This window comes from Sinocyclocheilus grahami, unplaced genomic scaffold (genome assembly GCF_001515645.1).
Source record: "Sinocyclocheilus grahami isolate Dianchi unplaced genomic scaffold, SAMN03320097.WGS_v1.1 scaffold1581.1, whole genome shotgun sequence".
NCBI lineage: Eukaryota > Metazoa > Chordata > Actinopteri > Cypriniformes > Cyprinidae > Sinocyclocheilus > Sinocyclocheilus grahami.
Genome location: NW_015506760.1, coordinates 37,211 through 58,115, shown reverse-complemented (window position 1 = coordinate 58,115; position 20,905 = coordinate 37,211). Strand labels below are relative to the sequence as shown.

The window sequence follows — 20,905 nt, the reverse complement described above, 5'->3', positions numbered from 1 at the left end:
GCTGGGTTAAAAAGGGACAAACCCAGCTATTGGGTTGTTTTGACCCAGCGGTTGTGTTCAAAACAACCCAACTGCTGAGTCAAAACAACCCAATAGCTGGGTTTGTCCCTTTTTAACCCAGCATTTTTTTTAGTGTAAATTAAACATATAACTTCAGCTTATTTTATTTCAGCTAGCCAAAGCAACATTTCTCTTTTTCATTTAGTTTAACTTGAAGTCCTAACAACTATATTAAAAATGTAAGTGAAGTTGAAATTAAAACAGAAAATATGAAAATAAAATCTAAATTCAAATATTAATAAAACTATAATAGTATATCACTGATACTAAAATAACACTGTCTCAAATGATAGTTTTTTGTAAGTACAGTATGTAATTTGAATTCAGCTTTCTATCCTTATTTGTAATGTCAAAATGAAAACCATAAGTTAATTTCACACTTTTAAGAGCCTCCAAAAAGCGTTTGATGGCATTAAATAATATAATTAAATATATGTGTAGCTTGCAAACAGTTTTATTCTCAGAATAAAACTCTAATATGCTTCTTTAAGAAACATTCGTATTATTATTGTCAATGTTGAAAACATTGTTTTAGCGGTTTAATATTTTTGTGGAAACTGATACTTTTTTTTAGGATGCTTTTATGAATGGAAAGTTCACAAGAACAGAATTTATTTAAAAAAGCAACATTATAAATGCCGTTACTGTCACTTTTGGTACATTTAATGCGTCTTTGCTGATGGTGTGGGTGTGTAGCATACAGGAGGAACTATTTCTGATGTTTGGATTTGACCCTGATGACTATTTGCGTTTTAGAGGAAGTGCGCTAAACTGAGGCTGTTTTCCATAGAACGAGACATCAAGTCACATTATAAATGAACTGTAATAATCTGACAGAGGAAGAGAGAGAGTCACTCATAAATCAGCTGATTAATCACTGCACACTAATCAGTTAATTGAAACGGCAGTGAGCTTCTGGTATTGATTTAGCAATAGCAGCGAGTTATGTGATATTAGCCGCTTTGCTCATCATAGATGTTTTCCTGAAACAATGCAGACAAACATGAAGAACCCTTACTGTGTGCCTGGGTACATTGATATTTACCATGGTATTGAATTATTACTATATTCCAATGTACTTCAATAGTATTATCATGGTACATGTCCCAGAAAATATGATGCTTATGATGCTTTATTTGTCTTCTTTTGTCTTCATAGTGAGTGACCTTCAGGAAGAGGGTAAGAATGCCATCAACGCCCCACTGCTGCACGCCGGCCCAGAGCTGCTCCCTGAGGACACGCTGCTTGGTAACATTTGGCTTCTTATCGTCCATTAAAATCAATGTAATGTCTGACTCCTCCACTAGATGTCACTAAGAATAGAGGGCTGTTGTGATGCTGTATATCTGTAAATTAGCATCACTCAGATTATTGCAGAAAATAATTCAATCTTTATTTTTTTATCTTTTCCTGAAAGCTTAAGTTAGAATAGTTTGCAAAAGCACGATTATAAACACAACAAGGTTGTGAAAGTGACTAGTGAGTAGATGAGTTTACATGTTTGGATGTTTAATGTCCCCAACAACCTCTGTAGTCCCATTTAGACACTTTTTTACAAGCTTTTAAAAAAATCACAGTGATTGTGTTTTCATCAAAAATGGAAATCTGCTGAAAATGTACTCACCCTCAGGCCATGTAAGATGTAGATGAGTTTGTTTCTTCATCAGAACAGATTTGGAGAAATGTATAGCATTCCATCACTTGCTCACCAATGGATCCTCTGCAGTGAATGGGTGCCGTCAGAATGAGAGTTCAAACAGCTGATAAAAACATCACAGTAATCCACAAGTAATCAAAGTATTTTCACTTGTAAATGGTGCTTTATCTGTGCGTATTTCTCTCCTGATTCAGAGAAGCTGACTTTTTTGCTGGGGAAAGCAATATTATGGATAGAGGACTTGTATTTTAGCTGGAAGCAACTAGTTCAAAACATCTTTATAATGGATTTGTTTCTTGTAAACATGCAGCTTTTTGCTTTGCAAGACATTAACTGATGGACTGGAGGGGTGTGGATCACTTGTGGATTATTGTGATGTTTCTATCAGCTGTTTGGACTCTCATTCTGACGGCACCCATTCACTGTAATGCTAAATTTCTCCAAATCTGATGAAGTAACAATCTCATCTACATTTTGGATAGCCTGAGGGTGAGTACATTTTCAGCAAATGTTCATTTTTGTCTGTTTTTGTTCTCTTAGTTATGAATTTAAAGAGAAACATCTGAGACAAAGCTGGCACTTAAAGGGGTCCTATTATGCTTTTTCACTTTTTCAACTTTAGCTAGTCTGTAATGTTGCTGTTTGAGCATAAAAAAGATCTGCAAAGTTACAAAGCTCAAAGTCCACTTCAAAAAGAGATATTTTATTTAACAGAAATCAATTTTCGAAAACTATAATGAACGACTCTTTTGGACTACAACACGTATTTTCCGGGATTTGTGACATCACAAATATCGACGAATGGGACGAGACCTGGTTGAGCTGCACTAGAGAAGGCAACGAGTGTTATCATTATGTCGGAGACACGCTAGCTTTCCCAAAGCAGACGATCTTAGAGTGGTTACAATCATCCGGGTTTAAATCGCGCTCAAATTGATTTGATATTGACGCAATATTTACACTGAAGCTCGCAGGCGGCTATGTTAAAGGGCGTGACATTTCCTGACCAGTCGCCGAGTGAGCCAATCACAACACACACTGGCCAAGCTAACCAATCACAACACACACTGGCCCAGCTAACCAATCACAGCACACACTGGCCCAGAGAACCAATCACAGCACATTTCGTATTTCACAAGGCGGGCCTTCATTTGATACAGGAACTATTCAAGCCGTTCATGCCAGACTGGGGAGAGAGGTGTTGTAATAATGTAAAATATGTGAAAAATAATGTGTTTTTCGAGCAACCTAGTATGAGAGCCTGTGCTAGTACACCCCCAAAACAAAATCAAGACTTTGTAAAAGAGCATAATAGGACCCCTTTAAGCAATGCATTACTAAGAAATCCTAAACTAAGTTTTGTGGTATCGTTGGGTGTGGAAGACACTTTTCGTTTGCTCCATGTCTATTACTTACCCTGATTTCTGAGTCAGACAGATGGTGAAATGCACCCACACCCAAGACAGTTCTTCAGTTTTTTTTCTTTCTTCCTTGATTTTTGCAGAGGAAAATGCAGAGAGGACCATTCTAGACCCCACTTCCAGAGAAGACCTCAATTTTAAAGACCTCCAGAAGGTAGAAAACACCTTTTCTGAAAGCTTGGATGAACATTTCAGAGTAAAGTCTGTGGAAAGGGGAAAAAAAGAAAAGAAAAGAAAAGAAATGGCAGATAAAGACAATAATGCCACTTTAAATTCGACATTAAAGTATGTGGTAACACTTTACTTGAAGGGGTGTGCATAAGACTGACATGACACCTACATAATCATGACATGACACATGTCATGAATATGAAGGTTTTTTGTGCATGTTTATGACAACTGTCATTAAGTGTCATTCGCTCAGTTATGTCATTTTTAATGCAAATATGACATTATTTGACCTAACCCTAACCTAACCCTACCCCTACCCTTACCCCTAACCATAGCCCATAATAAAGACATCTCAAACAATGTCATCTTTGCATTAACAATTACATAACTGAGCGAATGACACTTAATGCTAGTTGTCATAAACATGCACAAAAAACCTTCATATTCATGACATGTGTCATGTCATGATTATGGAGGTGTCATGTCATGATTATGAAGGTGTCATGTCATGATTATGAAGGTGTCATGTCAGTCTTATGCACACCCCTTCAAGTAAAGTGTAACCAAGTATGTTTGGAGTTTTAGCTGTGTTATTACACCTGGTCATCGTTCCTCTTTCCTCAACTATATATTACATATTTATATTTAATTTATTACAGTTTTATTTTAATTAACCCAATAAATTATGTTTTTAATAATTTTAATTTTAGTTAACAATAACAACACTGCCTAGGCCTAGACTGTAGAGCATAAACATGGGGCAAAAATGTTGAAGATTAAATGATAAAAACTTAACAGAAATCACCAGTGATTGTTATTGGTCCATTCTAATCAGTGCTGAAAAAAATAACATGATAATAAAAACCTATCACACTTTAGAGTGAACATCTGGCCCACTAAGCCACGCCCATTTTGCATAGTTACCATTCTACTCACTGACCCATTTTCTATGGTACGAACTCTTCCTCTCAGGTTCTCATTGACTGGATCAACAGTGAACTGGAGGAGGACCGAATCATCGTGAAAGACCTTGAGGAAGATCTGTATGATGGACAGGTGCTGCAGAAACTGTTCGGTGAGAGAAAGACTTAAGACAAAGATCTTTTCCATTCTGATTCTCGTGTTGAACTTCTGTTTGGTCTTTTTCTGTGGTGTTTTCAGTGCAGTGAGGATGCTCTGTGTTCTGTGTGTCGTGTCCTTCAGAGAAGCTGTCGGGTCATAAGCTGAATGTGGCAGAGGTGACGCAGTCAGAGATCGGACAGAAGCAGAAACTGCAGACGGTTCTAGAGGCTGTTAATGGAGTTCTCAGACCGCTGGACTGGAACACGGAGTGGAGTGTCGACTGTGAGCACTGAAACACACTCGCATTTAAAGGAACACTCCACTATTTTTTAAAATAGGCTCATTTTCCAACTCCCCTAGAGTTAAACAGTTGAGTTTTACCGTTTTCGAAGCCATTCAGCCGATCTCCGGCTCTGGCGGTAGCACTTTTAGCTGTAGCTTAGCATAGATCATTGAATCTGATTAGACCGTTAGCATCTCGCTCAAAAATGACCAAAGAGTTTCGATATTTTTCCTATTTAAAACTTGACTCTTCTGTAGTTACATCGTGTACTAAGACCGACGGAAAATGAAAAGTTGCGATTTTCTAGGCCGATATGGCTAGGAACTATACTCTCATTCCGGCGTAATAATCAAGGAACTTTGCTGCCGTACCATGGGTTGCAGCAGGCGCAATGATATTACGCAGCGCCTGAAAATAGTCCCCAGCTAGGTAACTTCCAATAAGCCTATTTTCAGGCACTGCGTAATATCATTGCGCATTGTTTTTTCAAAAATAGTGGAGTGTTCCTTTAAAGGAACAATTCAACCAATAATAAGAATTAATAAAAATGTATCCGAGTTATCATCATTGCCTAAAACTAAAACTATTAAAAACATTTTTGTTAATAAAGCTCAAATAAAATAAAATGAGCAACTAACTGAAATAAGTTTAAGCACCAAAATTACTAACGGAAAATAAATAAAAACTAAACCTGAAACGGTAAAAAAAAACTAATACTAATGACAAAACATACTAAAATGAAATGAAAATTGAGTATATTTACTACTACTACTAATAAATAATGCTAAATTATTTCCCCCATTCTTATTGGTTGACTGAAATATTAGGAAACAAATATAATAAGGGAACAAATGTAAAAACAAAAGTGAATTCCAAATATGAATACAAATGACAATAGTATAAATAATGCCATACAACATGACATTTACCCATTCTTAATGGTTAAATTAAATATTATGAACACAAATATAATTGTATATATAACTAACTACAAATAAATAAAAACTAAAACTGAAAAAGAAAAAGAAATAAAAATGAACCTAAGTAATTAATGACAAAATCACATATTAAAATGAATAAAATTGTAATAAAATATTATAAAAAGCTATTAATTAAATATTATTAAAACAAACATATATGTATATATTTATTATTCCATGTAACATGCTCTAAGTTGTGCACAAGAGACAGTAAAATTGAGAATTTTTTTTATTTTTAATTAAATTCATTTTTAAATATATGATCAAAAATAAAGAATTGTGTTATCAATTGTATTGTTGATGTTAAGTCTGTCTTATCTTCAGCAATCCATTCTAAGAACCTGGTGTCCATCGTGTACCTGCTGCTGGCGCTGGCCATCTACTACGCGGCACCCATCCGCTTACCTGAGCATGTGTCCGTCAAGGTGATCGTGGTCAAGGTATGCTGGGTTTATTAAAGTGTGAAATTGAACATTATATCAAATACCTTCACCCTAATTACAAAGGTTTGTGTTTGTCTCAGAAAAAGGAGGGAATCCTGCAGACTGCTCATGTGACCAAACAACTCACAAGTACCACAACAGAGTAAGATAAGATGCTCCAATGTGGTCATCTAGTGGTGAAAGATGATTATAACAGAAATTTAGGCTTTTGTAGTTGAGTGTGTGGTCTGATGCTGACTGTGCGTTCACTGTTTCCAACAGAATGATGATTGGAAGATCAGGCAAGTATTTTCATACACATTTTCATGTTTTTCCTTAAGAATCAATAAGCTGCTGGAAAATCCAGGTCATACAGAGGTCTAGTTTAAAAAAAAAATAGTAGCTGGCTCATTGCTGGTCTATGGAAGCCCGTTTCCGCCACTGAATAAAAAAAAAAGAAGGCTATTGCGCCAGAATTGCGAGAAAAAAAGTCAGAATTTTTTTTGCTATTGTGAGTTTATATCTCGCAATTCTGACTTTTTTTCGCAATTGCGGTTTAAAGTCAAAATTTGAGGGGGGTAGACTGATATGTTATACTTTATAACTCGCAGTTCTGACTTTTTTTCTCATAATTGCATAATACAAACTCGCAATTCTGACTTTTTTTAATTGTGAGATATAAACTCACAATTCTGAGAAAAAAAGTCAGAATTGCGAGTTTGTATCACGCAATTATGAGAAAAAAAGTCTGAATTGTGAGATAAAAAGTAGCAATTAACTTTTTCTATTTTTTATTCAGTGGCGGAAATGGGTTTCCATACTGGTCCGAGGTGGTTTATTCAAGTAGAACCTATAAAACCAGTGAACATCAGGAACTAGTTTTAGCTGTATTTCCCACAAGTACATTATGATGGTTCATCTGGTTTTTTTATTAGTCTGGGAAAAATGGTCAAACACTATTTAATTTGTTGTCATTTGCAGAACGTGATGCTTTTGACACCTTACTGGATCATGCACCTGGCAAACTGAATGTAGTGAAAACAGTAAGGACCGGTTTTTTATGCGACAAGAACTTCTGTGCAATGGTACCGATTATACAAAAATGAACCTTGAATGTCTGTTTCTTTAGTCGCTGATTACATTTGTGAATACACACTTGAACAAACTGAACCTGGAGGTGACGGAGCTGGAATCACAGGTATGAACTTTATCTGTTAACTCTCACACAGATCTGTAGATCTAAACCGCTCAGAAACCTCTTCATGTGTGTGTGAAGTTTGCAGATGGTGTCTATCTGGTGTTACTGATGGGATTGTTAGAAAATTACTTTGTGCCGCTGTACAACTTCTACCTCACGCCTGAAAGCTTCGAACAGAAGGTAAGTGTGCCACAGTGGTCGAGTGTGGACTGGTAAGGTCTGACGTGGTCTAAAGAGGACTGATTTGTTCTGTTATGGTCTAATGTAGTCTAATGGTTTGATGAGGTCTGATTTGTATTTATTAAATACCTCATCAAACCAAATCAGACCCTGTCTAGACTTCATAAGTCCACATCAGACTAAAATACACCATTTCAGACCACATCAGACTCAAATCCACATCAAACCATTATCCGACCTTATCAGATTTCATGAATCTCTTCAGGTGATATCACACTCAGACCACATCAGTCTCAGTGAGTCCACATTAGATGAATAGTATTTATAAAGTTTGATTGGGTCTGATATAGTTTGATGTGGACTTGTTAAGTCTAAGATAGATTCTAACAGTATCTGATGCGGTTTGATTTGTTTTCAGATATCTCATGTGGATTCATGAAGACCTTGTCAGACTTCATGAATCCACATCAGACTATATCAAACAACACCATGCTAGACCACATCAGACCTCGTCAGAACCAATCAGACTTCATGAATACTGTTCAGACCATATCAGACCACATCAATCGCAACAAGTCCACATCAGATGAATAGTGTTTATGAAGTCTGATATGATTTGATATGGACATGCTGATATGATCTGATGTGGACTTGAGTCTAATGTGCCGTCATTATGTCTGACAGGGTCTGATGTGGTTTGAGGAGGTCAGGTTTGTTTTCAAATGCCTTATTAGAATTGCACCATACCCTGTCAGACATTATGAATCCACATCAGACTGCATCATAACACTTTAGACTAAACAAGTCCACATCAGACAATTTGTATTTATGATGTCTGATACGGTTTGATATAGACTTGAGTCTAATGTGCAATCATTAAGTCTGACAGAGTCTGCTGTGGTTTGATGAAGTCTGGTTTGTTTTAAAAAACCTCATACTGCATCATACCCTGTCAGACTTTATGAATCCACATCACACTACATCAAACCACATTAGACTAAAGTCTACATCAAACCAGTCTGATTATATTGTGAATACTGCTCAACAAGTATGTGGTCTAATCTAATGCGGTTTGATGTGGTCTGATGTGGACTTCTTAAGTCCGATTATGTGGACGTTATGGAATTCTTATGGCATTAAACTCACAATTACTTGAGCTTTTCTATTTTATAACATTTAAAACTGGTTTTGTACTAATTACTATGAAAAGGATTGCTAGAGTGTTTTTCTGTCTTGTAGGTGCATAATGTCTCATTTGCTTTCGAGCTCATGCAAGATGGTGGATTACAGAAACCCAAAGCGAGACCAGAAGGTACCAGAAAAATCAGTGCCAGCAATGTTACATCAGCGTTATATACACAACCTTTAGACATCATAACAGACCAGCTCATTGTCTGCATCTGTTTCATAATGTTACCCACATTATCCACTAGATGGAGATGTTCTTCAGTTGATGCAGCACACTACTTCTCACTAAACATGGTTTGATGTGGTCTGATGTGGACTTCTTAAGTCCGATTATGTGGACGTTATGGAATTCTTATGGCATTAAACTCACAATTACTTGAGCTTTTCTATTTTATAACATTTAAAACTGGTTTTGTACTAATTACTATGAAAAGGATTGCTAGAGTGTTTTTCTGTCTTGTAGGTGCATAATGTCTCATTTGCTTTCGAGCTCATGCAAGATGGTGGATTACAGAAACCCAAAGCGAGACCAGAAGGTACCAGAAAAATCAGTGCCAGCAATGTTACATCAGCGTTATATACACAACCTTTAGACATCATAACAGACCAGCTCATTGTCTGCATCTGTTTCATAATGTTACCCACATTATCCACTAGATAGAGATGTTCTTCAGTTGATGCAGCACACACTGTTTTCCTTCACAATGACAGTTAACCTATTCAAGCCTCTGTCTGTTTAACAGTGATTCTGTTGTTTGTGTCCTGCAGACGTGGTGAACTTGAATCTGAAGTCAACACTCAGGGTGCTTTACAACCTTTTCACCAACTACAAGAACTCAGAGTAGCACTGAAAGCGATCCGAGGAAAGTCGCTACATGCCTCACTCTGCGCTCACACATGCACACACATCCCTGGTGTTACTTCTGTATGCAAGAATGAAATATTTTGTATTATTTGGCTTATTTATGCCCAGAATCGAATGTATTCAGCCTTAAAGATGCGTCAGTGTAGCAGCTCATTCAAATATTTTATTTTTCTCGCATTTGACTTACGCAAATGAGGCCTGGCATTGCTTTAAGCACTACACCGGAATGACTTTTTGTGCTGGAATGCACTGAGTATTTTATTCTAATAGAAATACTGTAATTATTTCAAATAAACAAGTACTTTCTACATGCTGGAATGAATTCATTTTGACTCTTGATGTTCTCAAAAAATGAATTGATAGAGTTTTTTAACCACTTACACTCAATCAGTGATTGCTTCAGTGTTCTGGGTGGTTACTAAGGTACTGTTATTCAGTTTCTGACAGTTCCGTCCAAAAATTAGGCACTTGTAATGATAGATTATATTACATTTTAAAATACTCGTAATCAGACTACAGTTACCTTTTTATTGATAACTTGATTACGTATTTACAAAATAGCAACAAATGATTCATTATTTATTGATTCTGCCTAATTCTTCTTTTTCATCTTTCTAAAAAAAGCCTACTGCTTATATACATTCAGAAAGTTATCCAGTTTTGTGGATATTCACACAAAGACCAGTCACTATGGCTTTAATTACACAGAGCAAGACTACTGGATTTACAAAAATCATTTCAACTTTAAGAAGTGTTTTCTCAAAATTTCAACATGGCATCAATTAAAGTATTATTCAGTGGGTTATTATGACATATCAATGTCTTTTTGTCTTTCGGACACATTAAAATGCACAGATTCAAGTTTATTATGTCTTATATATAATGCAGAGATTCACAAACTTTTTTTGTCAGCCGAACCTCTTTCACCTAATATATTTATCTGAAGTACCCCTGAGATTTTAAGGTAATAAGTTAACTAACTAACACATTTGCATGTTCACGGTTCTCTGACGTTGGATAATGGTCACGTGACATGCAGGTAAACATATTAAATCTTTTTTGTATGTGCTTTAATTTGATTGTTGTTATTTTAAAATGATTTATTTTAGTTTTACATTTTTATAATTTAATTAATATAAGCTTTTCAATAAATTCACGAGCCCCCTGCAGTTCCTTCATGAACTCCAATTTAGGAAACCTTGATGTAAAGAGATATTTAATGCACTTCATTTTGTTAATAACAACAAATGAAATATATTTTCCTCCTCTTTTATTTTTACGTCAATATGGTAAAAGATTATCCTATTTAAATCAATGTGATATAAAGTTAGGTCAAAAGTAATCTAAAATTAATCAAAGTAGTCTGATTATATTACCTAAAATGTGTAATGTAATGGATTACGTTAATACTACATTTTTTTTGTCATGTTATTTGTAATCAATTTGCGTCCCAAAGAAATCTACCCAGCCCTGGTTGCTGAGGTCTTCTGGATGGTTTCTAGGGAGTTGCTATGTAATTTCTTGGGTTTCGTAGGTTGTTGGCAGGACATTACATGGGTGCTCAGACTGATTGGTAATTTGTTGCTAGAGTGGTTGCTTATTGGTCCAAGTCAAGCGAACCCCCAATATTCCATAGTCATTGCGTCCCATAATTTGAACCATTAATGTCTCCAGCACGAACACAAAAAGTTACGTGTCAACCTTTAATGTACGTATATCATCTGGAAGCTGTAAATTTGTAACACTAAATGTGAGCAACACTAATAGTGATGCTTCATGTAGCAAACGGCACTAAATAAATTAAAGGTACAGTGTAAGTCTGTCATAATGAATCACACTAAATGAATCTTTAAACCTGTGTGAGACACATGAACATTTATACAGACCAAGGTTTTTAAGCATGAATAATTCTGTATATGAAAACTGTTTATTTTAATTTAATAGACTGTATTATCAACTGCATAGCAACTATGTTGTTTTAACCTCTCTAAAATCCAATCAGAACTCATAAGGGACCCTACAGCGATACCCTGGCAACCAACTTGCAACCGCAAAGCAAAACTCTAGCAAACACCTAACTCCTATGCAACCGCTCAGCATCATGTAAGGACACTCCGAACACCTTTGCAACTGCGTAACAACAGTTTTGCATGGGCAGACACCATTCTCATTTCTTCGGGGGCCTACGCAAACCGTAGTTTCCAGTGTGACTGTATCTCTCAGGATGACGCAGAATGTAAACACATCCACAGATGGGTGAGTCTAGTCTGAAGCGAAATAATCCTGTTGTTTTCAGATGCACCTTTGAGGGTCTTTTTTCAGTTGTTTGTTCTGGATTCAAACTTGCGTTTAATGGGGAAATTCATTGGGATGGTAACCCTCCGGCCCAAATTACCTCTGGTTTTTCTAGTCGAAGGGAGGCGTTCTCTCCATCACAGTAAGAGAGAGTGGAAAATATATGCAATTGTTGCTCTCAAACCTGGAGCGTGTTATTTGAAGAGAGGAAACATCATATCACTATTTGGTTGTTTGCTAGTGAACGTTATTGTCTGTTACTGACTCAAATATTCATGTTTAGACCCCTGTACAGTACAGCCTTGTTAGAGGGTCCTGTGTGTGTTTGCTGCACTGTGTGACAGTTTAGAACATGATTTGTGCTTCTACAAAATACAACGAAAGAGGAAGTGGTGCCTTACCACTTCCTGGCTGGTGTTTGAAACAGGCCTCACCCGTATATGAGTTCTTGTTTTTGTTTTTAGTCGATTCAGAAAGATGGTCGGTTGTGTTGTAGAAGTTACTCGATCCTTGTAGGAAAGGTGACAGGACCATTTGGACGACAGTTCATCTGAAAGAAGAAGGATTTCTCCAGACGTGTGGCGAGAGCTGAGGTGAAAGTTTTGACAGCAAACATGGCTGTACTGTATTGCTCGTTCATAGCATCTCCGTAGACTTCATGGATTTCTCTTTTAGGTTCAATCACGCCTTTGCCTCAGATGTTTCTCCTAGAATTGCTTTGGAGAATCAAAATTGATACAACTGTTGATGAACATTAATTGTAAAGCTAATCTGGATAGCATATTTCAGATAAACATCTGTGAAGTTTCAGTTTGCTCTCAATTTTACCTCATTGCTACACATTTAAAGCAATAGTTTACTCTAAAATGAGAATTATGATGCCTTTATATGTGCTTTGGTTTTCAAACAGAAGCACCAGAAATCAAATGCCTGCTGAGTGAAACTATTAATAAAGTTCACTTTTTGACAAAAAAACATGTTTTGAAACAGTCAAAAGAATGGCAGACTGTGGAGCTGAAGAGGAAAAGGGCGACTTCGGCAGTCCTCAGGGTGAGCGATCATCACATCATCATATGGCAATGTTAGGACTGTGCATCCCAATTACATTCTTCTACTGTGTAGCTACTTATGTACTTTGCTAATAATGGTAAATAACAGACGTTTGGCTACAGTATGTACACTAGTTTTGGGACAATATATAAAAATATCTTAATTGTTCTTATTACCTAACATACTGTATATCACTAAAATGTATGTTCGAAACCACACTAGTCTTAGTACTAGCTACTATTTAATTTGTTATGCAGTATATAGGCCTACTGTGCACAAAATGCAAATGTTCTGTATGCATGGAATACCCTTCTAGATAAGCCATTATGTGTAGTAATACAACTAGAGCACATTAAACAGAACAGTATATCCCACAATGCAATGCACTCAGCTTAACCTCACATTTCCAGTATAATGAAAGAACGGGAAATAATTACAGCCCTAATTTTTTGATGTAATATTAATATTTTAATAATAATAAAATGTTTAGTAGAATTAGGCATACATTCAGAACATACAGTATGTAGGCTACTTTAAACAGTGAGAAGCCATTCAGAAAATATTTTCTGTCCATGTCTCTTTTACAAGTATGAGGTTGCTGACATTAAATTGGAGGTCTTTGGAGGGTGAGGTTTCTGGAGAGGTTGTGTCTAATTAAGGCTAAACATCTGAAATGGCATGCAGCTCCTTTAAATTCATTTTCTATTGATATTACATTATACTATTACATTTGAGTTTTTTACATAAAAATGTACAGTTGATTCAGGACACACTAATCCTAATCTTCTATACTATATAGCAAGTATAGTTTGTGAATTAGTATGGAGTCATACTCTTTTATGAAGGACAGACCCATAGCTGAAAGCAAATAAGCATCCTGATCCTGATAACGTGGCAAATTACGTTTTATTGTTGGTTTTAAGGAGGAGAGAGAAGAATGATCGTTCAGCCGACATCTTTAGAAGACCCCAAACTCAACAAACTTAAAGAGGTGAGATACTTAACAACTTTTTAGGGTGGTGTTGCATATAGCTAATGCTCAGGTTTGATAACCGGGAGATTTCTGGTTTGAGTTATTAAAAATGTCTACTAATTGACTCTACTAACTAACCGAGTGATCTCAGGGAGAACATAATTTCCTGAGGAGGGTCTGAATATCTGTGGATTTTCTCTGGTGCTTTGTGGCAGGTTTTGGTGGAATGGATCAACAAAACTCTGAAAGCTGAACACATTGTGGTGCGAGCACTGGAGGAAGACCTCTATGATGGACTCGTCTTTCATCACCTGTTACGTAAGAATCATGTCAAAGCAACAAAATGATTAACATGCACATTATTGGGTGAAGCTCACATACTTCAAGGAATATTTCACCCCAAAAATGAAAACATGCTAAAAATGTATTACTCTCAAGCTATCCAAGATGTAGATGAGTTTGTTTCTTCATCAGATTTTGAGAAATGTAGCATTACATCATTTGCTCACCAATGGATGCTCCACAGTGAATGGGTGCCGTCAGAAGGAGAGTCCAAACAGCTGATAAAAACATCACAATAATCCACAAGTAATCCACGTGACTCCAGTCCATCAATTAACGTCTTGTAAAGGGAAAAGCTGTGTGTTTCTAATAAAGAAATACATAACTTTAAACTGTCGCTTCTGTCAGTCCATAATTCCTAATAACACTTCCTCCAGTGGAAAAAAAGTCCAACTCCTGTTGTCCTCTCACATCAAAATCCACCCACATATTTATTAAGAACTGTTTTGGACTGTAAACAGTGCTTGATCTGTGCATATTTCTCTCCTGATTCAGACAAGATGACTTTTTTCACTGAAGAAAGCAATATGAAAGGACTCGTATTATAGTTTTTAGGAAGCAATAGTTTGAAGTTAAAAACATCTTGATGGAACTTTTCACTTCACAAGACATTAATTGATGGACTGGAGTGGTGTGGATTATTGTGGTGTTTTTATCAGCTGTTTGGACTCTCATTCTGACGGCACCCATTCACTGCAGAGGATCCATTGGTGAGCAATTGATGTAATGCTACATTTCTCTAAATCTGTTCTGATGAAGAAACAAACTCATCTACATCTTGGATGGCCTGAGGGTGAGTAAATTCTCAGCAAATTTTCATTTTTGGGTAAACTATTGTTGAATTGTCATAAAAATTAAGACTTTCTTGAGGTGAAAGGTCACCTATACAATCCCGTTGTCACGCCCGTGTATGTTTTCATCCCAGGCAGGTTAGCAGGTGTTCAGTTACATGCAGAGGAGATCGCGTTGAGCACTGACGCACAGATACGGAAACTAGAGGTGATCCTGACAGCTCTCAACGAGACCTTAGAGATGAGCGAGGAAACGGCCAAATGGAATGTTAAACGTAAGCCAATCAGATCAGCTATTGCCACTGACCTATTTACATATTTATAAGCATATGCCCACTGTTCTCCCACCCAAATCTGTCAGTCATTCACAGCAGAGACCTGTTGGCTACATTGCATCTTCTGGTTGCTATGGCGAGACGTTTCCAATCCGATCTGGTCCTGCCCGTAAACGTCAGCGTGGAGGTCATCCAGTGTGAGGTGAGTGATTAATATTGAAATTATTTGAATGTGTAAATTAAATGTTTCAAAAATACACCAGCCGTATATTAAAGGGGTCATATGATGTTGCTAAAAAGAACATTATTTTGTGTATTTGGTGTAATGAAATGTGTTTATGCGGTTTAAGGTTAAAAAAACACATTATTTTCCACATACTGTACATTCTTGTTTCTCCTCTATGCCCCGCCTTTCTGAAATGAGTCTATTTTTACAAAGCTCATCGGTCTGAAAAGCCAGGTGTGCTCTGATTGGCCAGTTATCCAGTGCATTGTGATTGGCCGAATACCTCAAGCGTGTGACGGAAATGTTTTACGCCCCTCACATATTGTGATGATGCCCTGTCAGGCTGGAGCGACGAGACAAAAACATTAAAACCCATTATAAACGAGGCATTTGTTGCATCCAGTGGGGACATAATTATGGATTATAATGATTTATACTGTCTTTTTACACGTTGCATCGCGCCGCGTAAACATAAAACCATGCCTGCATTTGTGATCGGAGAAATGACAAACAACATATTATTTCAAAAATGAATATGCATATTGTAAAGAGCAATTATTTTCATGTATTTTCTCAATTCGTCATTGCATATTTGAAAAATAACTATGCATATTATAACGAAAAAAATGACTGCATGTTTTCATAACATTTCATTGTTTGTTACTGCATATTATTTGAAAAATTAACATGAATATTATTATGGAAAAAACTGACATCATTGCATATTATTTAAAAAATAATCATATTATATTGACCAATTGTTTTTATAATTTTTCACAACTCATTACTGCATATTTTTTTGAAAAATGAATATACATATTATAATGAACAGTTGTTTTCATTATTTCTCACAATTTATCACTGCATATTATTTAAAAAATGACTATGCATATCATAGTGAAAACATTGATTTCGTATTTTTTTTCACAATTCATCAATGCATATTTCTAAAAAATCTATATGCGTATTAAAAAGAAAAAATTATGTATAATTTTTGCCAATTCATCATTCCATAGTTTTTGAAAAAAAAAAAGATATTTTATTCATAATATTTCACAATTTATCACTGCAAAATATTTGAAAAAATCAATTAATCTGCATATTATAATGAAAATGGCTTAATTTGTTTACCACAATCATTGCACATTATTTGAAAAATTATAATGAAAAAATATGTCATAACTTTGTCACAATTTATTATCTGAAAAATCAATATGCATATTATAACGAAAAAAAATTATATAATTTTCTCACAGTTCACATTGCATATTATTTGAAAAAAATAATATGCATTTTATTAAAAGGAAAAAAAAATCTGCTTATGTTTTTCTGCTCATGTAATCAAAGCTGCATATCCAGAGAAAAATTATATTAACCAACATTATAGGAGCCTAGTATCCATCATCCAATCAGATCCAAATGGATTCAAGTCCCACATTATTCATTTGGAATATTCACTGAGCAGTTAAATTACATTACAGAAGTTAAATATTCCTATTGTCAGAATTCATTAAAATCTAATTTGTTAAACAGGTCACAAAAAGTGGCATCAAGGCAGACAAGCAGACAGAATTCATTACATTTCAAAGGTCTGTGAAGATCCTCCTTCCCTATTAAACATTTAACTGCACTTTGAATCTCTGACACTGTCCAAACCAATGTTTTCATGGTCTGCCGTGTGTCTCCGCAGTAATTCCAGTGAAGCGCTAGAGAGAGAATCTAACAGTGAGTCAAACGGAGGCTGAACTCTGAGCTTTTTCATTACCATATTTATAAGCATCAGTAACTTTCAGATAGTGGAGGCGTATATAGAAGAAAGCGTTTGCTTCATAATCTCTCTCTTGCACTGTCTTTGCAGAGGACTGTCCCATTGATGAGCTCTTCAAGCTGGAGGCTCACAAAATTGAGACCGTGAAAAAGGTTGGGATCCACTTCGACACATCTCTAAATGTAGCCTTTGACACACATCTTCCACAGCTTCATTAAGTTTTCTTTCCTACAGGCCATTTTGCACTTTGTGAATAAGAACATGTCATCTCTGGGACTGAACGTGACCGACCTTGACAAACAGGTGAGCAAACCCTAGTATAAAGGCCTCTTTTTTTCTTCTGGAGGTCAATTTAGAAGTAAAAGAAATAGTTCACCCAAAAAATTTTATTTGCTGAAAATGTACTTAGCCTTAGGCCATCCTAAATGTAGATGTAGATGAGTTTGTTTCTTCATCAGATTTGGAGAAATGGTTAATTACATCACCCTGATCCTCTGCAGTGAATGGGTGCCGTCAGAATGAGTTGGGTGAAGCTCACATACTTCAAGGAATATTTCACCCCAAAAATGAAAACATGCTAAAAATGTATTACTCTCAAGCTATCCAAGATGTAGATGAGTTTGTTTCTTCATCAGATTTTGAGAAATGTAGCATTACATCATTTGCTCACCAATGGATGCTCTACAGTGAATGGGTGCCGTCAGAAGGAGAGTCCAAACAGCTGATAAAAACATCACAATAATCCACAAGTAATCCATAGAACTCCAGTCCATCAATTAATGTCTTGTGAAGCCAAAAGCTGCATGTTTCTAATAAACAAACACATCATTAAGATGTGATTCTCTCCTGATTCAGATGAAATATGCACAGATCAAGCAAGCACTGTTTACAAGTGAAATCAGTCCTAAATAGTTGTAACCAAATATGTCGGTGGGTTTTGATGCGAGAGGACAACGGAATGGATTTTTTAGAATTAAAATGATCACAGAAATATTTTTTAACGATATAAGCCCTTAATGGTCTTGTTTTTGATGTCACGTTTTATGTTTATGATTTTATAATGTGATTTTGTTAGTTTGCAGATGGAGTGATTCTGCTCTTGTTGATCGGTCAGTTGGAGGGCTTCTTCATTCCACTCTGTGAGTTCTTCCTTTGTCCTGTCGGGAGCTCAGAAATGGTGAGAACCTGAGAAAATATTTAAAGTTTTGCATTTGCATCGAAACAAGAGAACCATGTTGTTAGTGAGCTCCATTTCGCTTTACAACAATAAGCGCTATTTATTCCAGGCTTATAGGATTTTACATCAGTGTAACTTCACAAGCACCTCCAGGAAATGTCTCGCCATTGTATAATTAACGTCTCTTAGGATGACTGTGGATATGACAGCACAGCAGCATAAGGCATGTTAAGAAACCGAGGGTAATGCAAAAGACAGAAATCAAAACTAATGATCTCACGGTTACCAGAGAATATGCAGTGTTGCGGGTTTACATTACGTTTAGTTGTTTGTTTAAAAAAATGTTTGGTCTTTTTGTCATTGTTGATTATTCACCTATGCAGCTTCATAATGTGACGCTTGCATTGGATCTTCTCATAGACCGAGGACTTCCAGTTCAGTCAGTCGACCCTCAAGGTAATTATTTTTGGACAATCCAAACCCTTGCTGTCGAGTGTGTACATTGTAAACAAAACCACTTGAGAAACTCAAATCTTATTAGGCAGCATCATTTTCCTGCCATCGGTCTGATATATAGTAGTCAACATTGATCTCACGGTTACCAGAGAATATGCAGTGTTGCGGGTTTACATTACGTTTAGTTGTTTGTTTAAAAAAATGTTTGGTCTTTTTGTCATTGTTGATTATTCACCTATGCAGCTTCATAATGTGATGCTTGCATTGGATCTTCTCATAGACCGAGGACTTCCTGTTCAGTCAGTCGACCCTCAAGGTAATTATTTTTGGACAATCCAAACCCTTGCTGTCGAGTGTGTACATTGTAAACAAAACCACTTGAGAAACTCAAATCTTATTAGGCAGCATCATTTTCCTGCCATCGGTCTGATATATAGTAGTCAACATTTGAAGTGTCTCAAAAATTCATCAAGTTGTCCTAAGACAAGATCACGTTTTAGGTTTTAGGACAACTTTGATGAAAGGTTTTGATCCACTTCAAATGTTGACTAGTGCAGTGAATCTCAACCTTTTCGCGTACCGGACCCCAGTCCAATTCAGAACCATCCTCAAGGACCCCCAGAACAAAATTGACTCATGTATGTATCGTTTGTATCTTTGTGAGGACCAAATGCAGTCAAGTATAATTCAAATTAGTTGACTTGTCCAGTATTTGGCCATATCATCAGCTATATTGGATTTTTCTTTCATGGGAGCATGTCATGTCACAAAAATTCATACTTTATACGGACCCCCTGGCCTTACGTCAAGGACCTCTAGGGGTCCACGGACCCCTGGTTGAGAAACACTGGACTAGTGTATATTGGGTAAAATTGTCTTTTAAATTAAACTGAATGGTTTAATAAAAAAAAATGTTTTAATATATATTTTCATATTCAAATAAATACTCATTACTTGTCATTTTCAATTCTTATTTATAATCAAGAACTCTCTCACTTCATCTTCCATCTTGAATTAATTTTTTTTCATGATGCAGTAACACTTCATAAAGCATATGTGTGCTACTGCTGGAACTAAAATCCATATTGCTTGTGTACTACTTTAGTAGAATAGCTGTTAGCATTGATTGCTGATCTGTCTGGTTGTTCATTCAATAATAAGCCCATTTCTCATGTTTCTCACAGATATTGTTTCCCAAGATGTTCCAGCCACTGTGAAAGTGCTGTATTACTTATTCAATAGGCACAAAAACAAATAATCTAGCCACTCCAGACCTTTCAATTCAATAAAACCTTTCAGAATGCTTTAAATAATCAAATTCACTGTAAATGTGCATCTTTCTTCTGACTAAAAATCAGGGCACAGAGTTGACAGTCAGATTGCTTTGGCACTCAGAGTGTTAGAACACATTAGAAGCAATTGTACAGAGTGTCTCTGAACCATTGAAGAGGCTTCAGAGAGAAAATGAGAGGACATGGCCACTCATCTCATCATGGAAATTGCTTTTGGATGCTGACAGCTTCAATTTAATGTAATCTTTTCACTCTTCTACTTTCCATGTTTTTTTCTTCTTTTGGACAGATGTGCATTAGTCTTAATGTATCGCTCAACAGTTTTCTGCTGACTTGCAACTTGTTTTAAAATAAAAAGTGGCATATATAGCAGCTCTGAAACGATGTCACTTTTTCTTTAATAGACTTCTCGACTGTGTGTGTGTGTGTGTGTGTGTGTGCGCCTGTGTGACGCGCTCTATTACTTTGAGTCTGAAGAACCGTTTGTGGATAAATTAATGCGCAAAAAAACGATTTATTTATTTTAAATAAACCTTATTCTAAGCTATAAAATGAGTAATAAAAAATATATAAAATTCAGACTCATTTCGACGCTCTTTAGTGTCGTGTGACAGATAGCTGTAAACGCTGTAACATCAATTATCAATTATATAAACTCAATTAAACCGCTTGGGAACAAAATGTGACGTGACGATACATTTACCTCAGGAAAGTCGGTTGTTTTTCAGTTAAAATCCTGAGCTAAAATGTACTTTTCCATAGCTCGTTAGTTA

The 20,905-nt window shown here is 36.1% G+C and overlaps 2 protein-coding genes across 3 annotated transcripts in view; both read left to right on the top strand.

Moving 5' to 3' along the window:
* Positions 1-9,780, top strand: part of LOC107571343 (beta-parvin-like) — a 22,465-nt gene extending 12,685 nt beyond the window's left edge. The window contains exons 3-13 of the mRNA XM_016257658.1: positions 3,222-3,292; positions 4,282-4,384; positions 4,513-4,653; positions 5,959-6,074; positions 6,158-6,219; positions 6,339-6,358; positions 7,038-7,099; positions 7,186-7,254; positions 7,333-7,434; positions 8,674-8,746; positions 9,391-9,780. Of these exons, the coding sequence (XP_016113144.1) occupies positions 3,222-3,292; positions 4,282-4,384; positions 4,513-4,653; positions 5,959-6,074; positions 6,158-6,219; positions 6,339-6,358; positions 7,038-7,099; positions 7,186-7,254; positions 7,333-7,434; positions 8,674-8,746; positions 9,391-9,467 (896 nt within the window). The 3' untranslated portion in view covers positions 9,468-9,780. The remainder of the gene's footprint in view (positions 1-3,221; positions 3,293-4,281; positions 4,385-4,512; positions 4,654-5,958; positions 6,075-6,157; positions 6,220-6,338; positions 6,359-7,037; positions 7,100-7,185; positions 7,255-7,332; positions 7,435-8,673; positions 8,747-9,390) is intronic.
* Positions 9,781-11,630: 1,850 nt separating this feature from the next.
* Positions 11,631-20,460, top strand: parvg (parvin, gamma). 2 transcript variants are annotated; one of them, XM_016257660.1, is made up of 13 exons: positions 11,631-11,743; positions 12,773-12,832; positions 13,756-13,823; positions 14,021-14,123; positions 15,073-15,213; positions 15,300-15,415; positions 16,973-17,028; positions 17,130-17,164; positions 17,298-17,359; positions 17,442-17,510; positions 18,283-18,384; positions 18,768-18,840; positions 20,025-20,460. In XM_016257660.1, exons 1-13 carry the CDS (start codon positions 11,740-11,742, stop codon positions 20,096-20,098), a joined length of 963 nt encoding a protein of 320 aa, XP_016113146.1. In that variant the 5' UTR covers positions 11,631-11,739; the 3' UTR covers positions 20,099-20,460. The 2 variants fall into 2 exon arrangements, with proteins under 2 accessions (XP_016113146.1, XP_016113147.1); XM_016257661.1 differs by lacking the exon at positions 11,631-11,743 and adding an exon at positions 12,172-12,375.
* The last annotated feature ends 445 nt before the right edge of the window (positions 20,461-20,905 follow it).

What these genes read in the sequence shown, in the direction of transcription:
- parvg (XM_016257660.1), top strand. An exon ending in GAATTCATTACATTTCAAAG is followed by an intron (nt 17,029 to 17,129) that starts GTCTGTGAAGAT and finishes GTGTCTCCGCAG; the next exon opens with TAATTCCAGTGAAGCGCTAG. An exon ending in AAATTGAGACCGTGAAAAAG is followed by an intron (nt 17,360 to 17,441) that starts GTTGGGATCCAC and finishes TCTTTCCTACAG; the next exon opens with GCCATTTTGCACTTTGTGAA.